Below are 11,696 nucleotides of genomic sequence, written 5' to 3'. Positions count from 1 at the left end.
AAATTGTTTTCCTATCGGTCCATAATTGATCATAGCTGCTATACAAGGTGCCTTTCAGAAAACACTTAAAGGCACATAACTCATTAGGAAATAGTGATACCCATAAAATATTTGGCATTAATACTATTTTTGTACACATAAATGTTATTTCAAAATTTTTTCACGATTAGTCCAACCTTGGTCATAGCTCCCATACAAGGTTCCCTCCCGAAAATCACTTAAACGCACATAATTCATTACCAAATATTGATATCATACATTTAGCAAAATTATTGCTCTTATATACATAAATTACACTATAAAATTGTTTTACGATCGGTCCATATTTGGTCATAGCTCTCATACTAGGTCCCCTCCAGAAAATCACTTAAATGCACAATATTCATTACCAAATAATGATATAGATACAGAATTTTGAAATTTTGTTTTTATATATAATTCGTCATAGCTCTCATACAAGGTCCTTTTACGAAAATCTCTTAAACGCACATTACTCATTACGAAATAAAGCTATTGATACAAAATTTGCCACAAATATTAGTTTTGTATACAAAAATTCTATTTCAAGATTTCTCACGATCGGCTCATAACATGGGTGCGGTCGGTCCCATACAAGGTTCCCTTCCGAAAATCACTTAAACACACATTACTTATTACTAAATTACGATATAGATATAAAATTTTACTGAAATATATCTTTTATGTACAGAAATTTAGCTTAAAGAATTTTTTACGATCGGACTATAATTGGTCATATCTAGGTCCTGCCCCTGAAAGCACTTTAACCGTATTTAACTAGTTGCATTATCAATTTGTGTAGATTATATATATGTATTTTGAAAATCCTTTAATTTTCACACACATGCATACATGCAAATTACTAAATATCGCTAAGCGCTATAAAAATATAAAGAAAATTGCGTTTGTAATGTTCAATAAATCATGGAATTGTAATAGATTTAAGCTGTTTAATCTTGGGATATTTCTATTTAAGACATGAGAAAACTTATTTCTACAAATATTTGATCAATTAGAAAAGTATTAATATAAAAGTAACTGGTGGAGGGTATTTAAGATTCGGCTCAGCCGAATTTAGCACTCTAACTTGTTTTTCTTTTATTCCTCACCGGGTTAACAACTCTTTTGTTCCACAAAATTCGCTTAAAGCAAGTTTTCAACTTGATAAGAACTTTTAAATGTGTGTGAGTGAGAATATGTTAGTATTTACTCGTTCACCCGATTAAATTCATACGTATGTTTGTATGCATGTAAAACCCAAGTTGTTGGAAGAATTTTTAAATCCAATTTCCAAATGACATGAAGTAAATGTTAAATTTCTTTAAAAAGGTTTGATTTCTAAAGTATAAACTTCAATAAATCACTTGTAACAATAAATTCGTTAATTTTATCAGAATTATTACATATATATTTGTCAATAGTTTCCATATATATAAATAATTTCCACTTCCTTTCGTACTTTCAAGTAAATTTACAGACTCCCCTCGGACATGTTGAACAATCATGTAGATTGCGGTTTGTATAACTTCATCTGTTAAACTTTGTTAAACAAACAATAAAATTGAAGAGAAAAACGTGCAGGTGTCTGTTAGAGTGCAAATTTTATGTCAATTATCATTTATTTAAATTTGTCTTCTTATCACTCTTTTGCATTAATATGATAATTAAAGGACAAATATTTAAAATTCTAGTAGCAAGTAGTTTTTTTATCAGAAACGCTTCAACGTTGATATTCCAGAGAGTTTGGAATCCAAGACAACATATCTGGGTATTGTTTGTTTTAGACTTTTATAGAGTCTTAGTCAATATTTCCCAAAATGGATGTATGACTGATATCACTATGTCAAGTTAGCATCACAGTTCAAGAACAGGTGCCCAAGTCCATCTTATGGCTTTCCTACAAGCAATGTTTGTCTTTGACTCCTATGCTTTTATATTGAGATTCTATCACAGTTTGGTATCCAATACAATGGTTTTGGGCATTACCTGTTTTGAACTTTCAGATAGTATGAGTTCTATCTCACATGAAGCGTGGTATGAGTAGCACCCTTATTAGAACCTAGTACGGACTAAGGTTTGACGCCATGACATGCATATTATATAGTTTTGGTCATCATAGAATCAACTTCAATTAACAAGATGATAATGGCGATTTTCCATAATAGGCGTGGAGTAGAACACATTTCAGAGCGGTACTCTGCTACTCTGTAACTTTTAAGTCTACTATAAGCATTAAGAATAAAAAAGCTTCAATAGAACCAATTATTTATGTCAACAAAGTTATTCGCAATTGCACAATGGACAGAACTTAAGCATTTTTCCTTTTACAGCTCAAACTCCTATATTACTTGATTTTAACTAATGATTTAAGTTTTTTAATTCAGAAATCTTGTAAATAATTACAATGACAATGACACACAATTCGAAAACCGTGCTACTCTTCATGAAAAGTATTCAACCTAATAAGCAACAATGAAACATATACATACATATATCCAAAAATAAAAGCTTAATTGAAATACTTCAGTACAAATGGAAGTATTCACTCTTATTTCTCTAACATTTACTAGTACTACTTAAATCTAAACTTTAAAAAACAAACTTCTTAATAAAGAAATTCCGTCAACATTACTGTTGTCGCAAATCAATCACTACTAATGCGATGAAAAAAAATTGTTACAAAAAGCACAACTAAAAATACCCATTAATCCTGTAACAATTTAATAATGCTAGTAGTCGTAGACGAAGTTTAACTGGAGCACAAAAACCTTCCACCATGAAACGTGTGCAGTAAAGAAAAAAATGAAAGAACTTTGCTCGCAACAAACTTTGGCCATTAAAAGGTGGTTTGCAGCTAAGTAACATGAACTTAGAAATTATTTAACATGTCGTACTAATGTGTTGCGTAAGTAACGACATTGAAATACACTACTTAGATGAAACGTATAATAGAAGACTAGGAGAGAGTAGGGTCAATAAGCAGTGTCCTTATGGACAACGTGAACTCAGGCTACAATGGTGGGATACCAGCTCAAGGATATTCTCAGCAATGTTTTTTTTACAAAGGCGGCCATGCATCACTCAAGTCTATCACTACGAATATGGAAAAGAATAGAAATGTTTAGGTTGTTAGGAGGATGAATCTACATCATATCCGCAGAAATACTCCCAGGCCACTATCGGGCCTGTTGTGCGCTCCTTTTCATAGAAAATGTTTGTTATTTCAAATAAAAACCTCAATTTTCTGGAGTTAATTTCTAAGAATTTTCAAATCAGCGTTCGTGACGGATTTTATATTCGGAATAATATCAGTCCCAAGATATTTGGATCGAATTTTGGCGAAAGTCTGACAAAGTTTTACTGTTTACATGACCCCCCCCCCCCCGGGCATGTTTCCTTGATGTCAGACCGCATCTTGGTGTACAATTTACTTCCTGGCCTAGTCCTTGCATAAATTGGAAAGAGGTCTAACCAGAGCACCACATAATCTGGTACTACGGGTGGCCAATTGCCCACAGGACTTGTCCTGGCTGGTCAGTTGGTTGAGGTTCCTTCGGAATCCACGTAGTGGCTGTGGTTGAAACCTAAATCGCAGAAAGGGGGTGCTTGGTTAAAAGACTGATACACGGTGAAATATAAATTTTCAAGATACATTTCAGTTATCGTTCCTAGATGCAAGGAGCGGTACAAATTACAGAGCATGACTGTGGATTAATAAAATGTTGGAATTGAACTGATAATGCAAAGATTGGGTAAACGAAGATGAACGATGTTTCTGATGTCTACTTTGATTCTATAGAGAGAATGGAGTGATTGATGGATTTGACGGATGTGTGTGATGGTGTAACGATGAACAATGTGTTAGACTACGGTCTGGCAAAAGGAGAAGGATGATATGGTGCAAGGTCGTCACTGCCCTTTCTTTAATTTATTAGCGATTTTCCAACATGGTTGAGTGCATGCTCAACTTATCACAGTGGGTCTTTGTGGCCACTGAAATAAAGTCTTGTCAATTAATATGATCTGAGTTTCGGACTACCAATTACGTCCCCTAGGCGCTGTTGCCGAAACAACAGAGCCATAGTAGTTGGGCGACATTATGTCGGGGTAGAGTACTTGAGCAAAGTGCTTGTACATGGACCGGCATATCCATGTACAAAATTGTGACCAGCGTGTAAGATACACAAAGGGGCAGTAGTGAGTTGTTTACTTGTTACTCACACAGTGGTTGAAAAAGTACCACCGTGAGATAGGGCTCCACTCCAGGTACTCACGTAAAGCACTTCGACTTCATGCCGTCTCTACATGCTCTACTTTCGTCTGAATTTGCATGTCCCATTCTGTATATTTTTGACCGTAATTCTGTGTCTTCACTCAGAATACGTACCATCATACTAATCTTAGTCTTGTTCGTTTTAAGGAGACTTCTCGTCCTGCTCTCGTTGAGGTCAACCCTTAGGATTTTTGTGGTTCTCTCGCCCATATTTTTAACACTACCCTCATTGAGTCAAATGATTTTGTGTTTGTCAGGTTAGCTACCTCGAGCTCCCTTCCCTTTAAAGCTAATACTTTCGTTTTTTCGTTGTCGACTGACTTCTGTCTGTCGGTAAATATTTATGTTAAGTCCTTTGGGCACCATATTTATTCTAATCCAATTTACGCATTCTGTTACTTCTCAGACTTCTGCCTGGAAGCTAGTGTTGTGATTAGGTGAACGGAGGTATATTTCTGTTTCTGGGTCTTCAATATTGAACTCTAAACCCACTTTGTCCCTTAAATTTAGAGTCATCCGTGTAGCAACGGATTCCTATGGGTATTTGATCTAAAGTTCCGATTGACCAAGACATTCTATCTGTGATCAGCGTTTCAAAGTTTACGAAATATTTTTTCTCTGGTATGCGATCGGGTACGTCCGATGATTGTGTAAAGCCTTCCAATGTGTCCAATATACATTGATAACGTGTTCTATAACCACTTTTGCCAAGTTCGCCCAAAGTTTTTAACCGTTGGGGTGTCAGTTCCGCCTCATATCATATATGTATATATTTAAATGAGTGGAATTATCAAGCAACGTTTCCTGAGCCTTTGTTGACGTAGTACACCTATACTCAAGCAGCATGTATGCTGAACTCCCTGTAATAGTTTGATATTACACGTTTTGTCCAACGAAGTCCACCAGATTATTGAGGCATAATTTAGAATTGGTCTTATAAAGTCAATTGGTTTTATAAAGTCGATATGTGTTAGTAAGACTAAGGCCCCATCCATCACCGATTTACCTTGTTAATCCTATCCTTTGTGTAGTATCTCCATTTTAATCACCCAAATGAAGGTCAAACTCTATTACCTAATGTAGGGTATAATGAAGAAATTTTTCTTATACCAAAACAACAACTTAGCAAAAAAAACTTTACCTAAGTTTTTCCCAAATGCTTTAAGGAGAACAAAAAAGAAACGATTTTTTATTTGGTGGAAATTGAAGCACGAATACAAAACTTTTTCTTTTTTGCTACAAAATGTTTTTGTAACTCGCTTATAGAAAATCAATTGGGAAACTTTTTTCTTCTAATGTTTTAATTTTGCAAAGATTACAATGTATAAGAAACCCTTAATAAATCTAATGTCGTTTATTTTATATTCTTTACGAAAAATATTTTAATAGTTTGTTTTTAGTTGTAAACGATTTGTTTTAAAGAAAACATTAAACGTTTTTAACGAAATGCGCTATTTGTACGGTGATTCAGATGAAAAATTTATCAAGTCGCCGGCCGCAAAACGAAGAGATAGAAATCCGTTGGGATATTTTAAGTTTCGTTTAAATCCAATTATTGAAGGTAAAACCGATGACTTTGATAGGACAGATGTGCCCATTGTATTTAAAAGCACGCCAGATACGCTTTTGAACCTTTGCGTTAAAGTGGTGGATGCCATGCCCTTACCCATGGTTTATAACTGGACTATAGAGGATATTTGTAAATGGTTGAGAGCACGTGGTTATAAACAATATCAGGTGAGTAGGTGTGAATAAGTCCCAGTTTTGTTACCCGAAAATGGATCATACCTTAATTTACCCAGAGTTCAGATCATGAGCACTTATATTTATTTACGAAAAACTTTAACAAGGTCCTTTATTTCAGAATACCTTTCGTGCAAATCTTATCACCGGACACAATCTACTGCTATTAGATGCCTCAGCCCTCTCCGCCATGAATATTAAAGATTTCGATCACATCAAAGATATAACACGAGGCATACGCACTCTATTTTATTTTGAAATGACCAAATTCGGACGCAGTCTTACTCTCTATCCGGAATTTCATAATGAATTATACAAACTATTTCGCCTTAAAACGGGAGGAAAATACGAAGATGTACGACGTTCGGATTTATGGCGTAAAATGCAATTGATTAGACAAAAAGAACCAAACTATTCACATTGGGAGTTGTTAGAACGTTGGTTCGGGTTCGAAAAATATCCAAAATATACGGAACTATTTGGAAATGTACCTCGTTCCAAGTTATATACGTGTAAGTTTAAGCCATCTACCACCGCAGTGACGATTAAACGTTCTCAACGTTGCTTATGTTTACCACCCTGTGAATGTTATTGGAGTGATTCGGATCGTCGTCCACCATGGCGTTTTAAGTGTTTGCCACATTTAGCACCAGACTCGGAATTCGTCGAAATTTGTCGTAATTGCATACCGCCATGTACTTGCCGTTGGTCTTCTAGGAAATATTTAACGCGTGGAGTTTTAACCTGTCTACAGACGGCATTTCCTCAGAAATATGGTGGACTTCAGGGTCAAAATCGTTATCGTAGATTTGATCAATTCTCTTCGTATCGTCTATCGCTTTTTTAGTTAACTATCAAGATCAACTAATGTAATTTGTCTTGTTTTATTTTATTGTGTATAAATTTTGGTAAAATAAATTTTATTTTATTTTATAAAAATTCCTCTTGATTTTGTTAAAACTGTATACAATTTTTGTAATTCATTCTCTAAGAGATTAAAAACGGCCAGATTGGACTACAGCAACCAGTGACCAGTCAGCATTGAGTATATAAGATCATGTGCTAGTGTATAATCTGTACACAATCGATACTATTGCATGATTTTTGATTTCCATATTAACGCCCTAGGAAACTGAATTGATTCCTTAATGTCAAGTCGGTAAATATTTTAGTCTCTAAATAGGTGGTAGTATATTTAAGTTTCTGGGTTTTTAATGTAGATACCCGGTCCGTTTCTTTCCCAGTTTAGAGCCAAATGTGAACCAGCGGATTCCTACAGGAATTTGCCTTAATCTTTCTTTTAACCTTGATATTCGATCTGAGATTGGTGTTTTTAAGTTTCCGATAAATTCTGTCTCTAGTATACGTGTCCCCCCCGAGGCATGTTTCCATGATGAAATATCCCATCATGGTGTATTGCAATTCCGGGGTAAAGAGGTGCTACCAGTACCTATAGTCTGCCGGGACTATAAACTGGTGATGTCACTTCACTCCTCAGCTAGTCCTTGGTATGATTTGACATGGAGTCTAACCAAAAAATCACATAATCTGGTACTACGGGTATCCAGTTGCCCGCAGGACTATGTCCTAGCTGGTCAATTGGTTGAGGTTCCTTCGGGATCCACGTAGTGTCTGTGCTTTAAACACAAATTCGAGGGGAGAGTAAATGGCGACTAAAGGACTGATATAAGGTAAAGTCAATATTTCGGGATAAGTTCGGTGCTGTTGCCGAACAACAACGAAGTAACTGTGGGAACAAGCGTGGGAAATGAGTTGGTGTTAATTGTATATGGTACGGGTATGCGGGCCTTACCCACCCGTTTACCTGGAATAGGTGTGTTGGATGAATGAGAAGTGTGCTGGGTTGAATGATGATGGATGAAAAGTATCATATACAAATGATACCATTGAATTTTCCTTCCTTGTACAGATATGTTTAGAGTAAACTCTGTTCATATCAGTATTACCACAGTGTGTCACTGTTAGTAAGAACAAAGTCTCGGCTTATTTGATGGATTCGTACTTCGGTCTACCGGTTACGTCTCTAGGTGCTGTTGCCATCCCATCTGCGTTGTTGTAAACGGAAGTGATGTTTTACATCTCGGAAGTTAAGAACACGGGGCTGCAATGGTCAGAGATTAGATAGCTCGAGTACTTCAGCAAAGTACTTGTACATGGACCGGCTTAGCCATGTACAAAAATTGCCACCTGATTTCTTCATTGAAGATTGAAGGCGCGTTGGTAGACCGTTCTCAATGCTACCCAGTGGGTGAAAAATACCACAGTGAGATAGGCCAACACGGCAGGTACTCACGTAAAGCACTTCGACATTCGTGTCTCTGGTATACGATCGGGGACATCTTTTATTTTTGTACAACCATCCATATAAGCGCCTAACATAACAGCCCGTTGGTTGTTACTGCCGTAAGTGTAAAAAGTAAAACTTCCTTGTAAAGCTAACATAGTAAATCCGGCAACCAAGAGTAATCTAAAATGATAAATAAAATTACGAGTTCGGGACAACCTTACCAAACTTCAGGGTAGTGAAATGCCGAAAGAGTGTTTATACTGTTAATTTGTTGTTGAATATTAATTTTAGTAACTTGATATTTTATCGCAAAAGAATTAATAAGAAAAAATTTAAATGTAAATGGTAATAATCATAATATTGACCGACTAAAGATCAAATGATTGCGTGTATTTAGTATGTCGCCTGTTCCTTGTCAATGGTTTTTGTTTAAAGATCCTACTGTGACGTTACATCCCAGCTAACATTTGAATGACCTATAAGTGATTAATAATTTTCGAGCTTTAAAAATGATTCGAAAATGTTCCTGATTATTTAAAAAACAATAATAAAATGAATAACAATCATAAATTGATCATTCTGGTGTTTAAAATATGATGATTTTCAAACTTATTTTGTGGCCACATTTGAAACAGTTGGAAGATCTAAAATTATTTCTCTTGTATTTGTTTTTGTTTCTAATGGAATAACAAGAATTACCCTCAACAATGGCTCAAAAATTATTCGTAACTACTGATCAAAAACTAGTCGAAACTGATTAGAAAGGGTGCTTATAAAAGACTCTTTTAGAATAATTCTCATTTCGTTTACAACATTAAATGTATAACTATTTGAGTTTGTGTAATATAAAGTAGAATTAACGCAAAGGAACTTAAAACTAAGTATAATTATAATCATATACAAATTTTTTACGTTTAATAATCTCCTACGGAAAACAGTTAGATGACTAATCGTTATACGAAGTCTAATAATAACAAAGTGTACGGCAATCCTAAATAGATCATCCTGATGTTCGAAATATGATAGTTTTTAAATTTATTTGATCAGAAAAGAATCAAAAATTACTAAAATATGTATCGAAAAAGAATCCAACTACCAGTACTGCGACTCAAAAATTTCTCAGAAAAGATATGGAACTGATCAGAAGAAGTGCTTATAAAAGACTCTTTTAGAAGATTCGCGGATAGTTTACCATTTTCTCTAGAGGAAAATATCATTTATCATTTTAATCGTGCAAAAGAGTCATACATGACCCGAATGTTAACAAAAATTTCAAAAAATGCTAGTTGGGATGTACTAGATTACTTCGGTATTTTTCCTTCGTGAGAAGTTCTTTGCTCCTACTTACAGAGAACGCACTGTGGTAAATCTGGTATGAACAGAGATTTTTTCCATACCTGGACAAGGAAAATTCAATGGTATCACTTGTATAAGATACCTTTCATCCATCATCATTCAACCCTGCACTTCTCATTCATCCGACAACAACAAACGACAGATTCACTCGAGGTATAAGGGCGGATGAGATCCATATACCCCTACATTCGAACGCTTGGTCCCACAGTCACTCCTCTGTGGGGTATCTGTTGTCATTCGGCAACAGCACCGAAGGGTATTAATTAATGTTGAAGTGCCTTACGTGAACATCTGAAGTATTGGCCTATTTCACGGTTGTCTTTTTCAACCACTGGTTACACTCAGGTGGCAATTTACGTATATGATTGTTCCGGTCCAATATACACTCACTTTGCTCAAGTACTTGTGCTATCCAATATCTGACCATTGCTGCACCGTTGCTTAACTTCCGAGATGTAAAACATCACTTCCGTTTACAACCACGCAGATGGGGGATGGCCTCTGTTGAGTCGGCAACAGCACCTAGAGACGTAACCGGTAGATCGAAGTACGAATCTGTCAAATAAGCCGATACTTTGTTCTTACTCACAGCGACACACTGTGGTAATTCTGGTATGAACAGAGTTTACTCTGAACATACTGGACATGGAAGGAAAATTCAATGGTATAAGATACCTTTCATCCATCATCTATCAACCCAGCACACTTCTCGTTCATCCAACACACTCATAAGAGAACAACATACGACACACTTATTCTAAGTATACGGGTGGGCGAGGCCCGCATACCTCTACATTAATCCCGTATCATATACAATTAACACCAACTCATTTCCAAAGCTTTGTCATTCGGCAACAGCACCGAACTTATCCCAAAATATAGTCTTTACCTTACATCAGTCTTTTAACCGCCACTTACTTTTCCAGCGAATTTGGGTTTAAACCACAGCCACTACGTGGATCCAGAAGGAACCTCAACCAACTGACCAGCCAGGACATAGTCCTGTGGGCAACTGGCCACTCGTAGTATCAGATTATGTGGTTTTCTGGTTAGACCCCATGTCAAATCATGCAAGGACTAGGCCAGGCAGTGAAATGTAAACACCAGTTTATAGTCCCGGTAGACTAGAGGTACTGGTAGCACTTCTATACCCCGGGATTGCAATACACCATGGTGGGACATTTCATCATGGAAACATGCCCCGGGGGGAGGTGAGAAAGGTATCTGTAGAGTTTCAGTACTAATGACAATCTACTGCTTTCAAACGCAAGAGCACAGTTTTGGATCAGAGTCGTTATACATATTGTTAACATGTATATCAAGTCTAAAGTAGGGGTAATGATTCATTATTTCCGATACTTATCTTTTTCGATAAAAAATTATTCATCTTCTCTTCCTCCATTATCTTTTCGTAAACTGATTAAACGGTGATTAATCATAATCTTGTGTTTCGTGTCGTCATTGTCATGATTATTGGTTTCCGTGTTGGTGGCATTACATGTATTTTGTGTTCCAAACTCTTTTGGTGGTAGTGATAATTTTACGTTTTTGTGTCTGATACTTCTCTTGTTTCCAATGATTGCATGTTATTGTGTGATGGAATTAATTTATGAACAATTCTCTATAATAAAGTGTTAACGGAACGAGTTATTAAATCAAATATGAATATCATATAATCTTGCCTTAAAGCTGAAATGGGGAAAGAGATTCATACAAGGCAGAGAGCGTTTTTAATGCAGACAAATCGGTGATCAATATATACAGATATGAAGGTTCAGTTAATCGATTCTTGGTTAAGATGATATGGAAGCTGTTACTAATTAATCAACCTTTTCATATTTGCTGCTTAAACTCCATAAATGATCGATCATTTGCCGATCCATTCTTAAGTAATTGATTTCTATACTAACATAATTGCTCTGAACTTATTTTATTCTCAAAATACCAAAAAAACAGAATATATCAACATCTTAACGATTATTATTAACAATGTTTATT

General features: G+C 35.7%; 1 protein-coding gene across 1 annotated transcript; it reads left to right on the top strand.

Annotated features, from left to right (window-relative positions):
- The first annotated feature begins 5,676 nt into the window (after positions 1 to 5,676).
- LOC119608043 lies at positions 5,677 to 6,945 on the top strand. The gene is made up of 2 exons (XM_037962274.1): positions 5,677 to 6,028; positions 6,156 to 6,945. The coding sequence occupies exons 1-2, from the start codon at positions 5,738 to 5,740 to the stop codon at positions 6,879 to 6,881; spliced, it is 1,017 nt and encodes a 338-aa protein (XP_037818202.1). The 5' UTR covers positions 5,677 to 5,737; the 3' UTR covers positions 6,882 to 6,945.
- Positions 6,946 to 11,696: the final 4,751 nt, after the last annotated feature.

Source organism: Lucilia sericata, unplaced genomic scaffold, assembly GCF_015586225.1.
Source record: "Lucilia sericata isolate MDLA Ls3-8-SP2 unplaced genomic scaffold, ASM1558622v1 Contig000779F_arrow, whole genome shotgun sequence".
Lineage (NCBI taxonomy): Eukaryota > Metazoa > Arthropoda > Insecta > Diptera > Calliphoridae > Lucilia > Lucilia sericata.
This window is presented reverse-complemented; position numbering and strand designations above follow the sequence as displayed.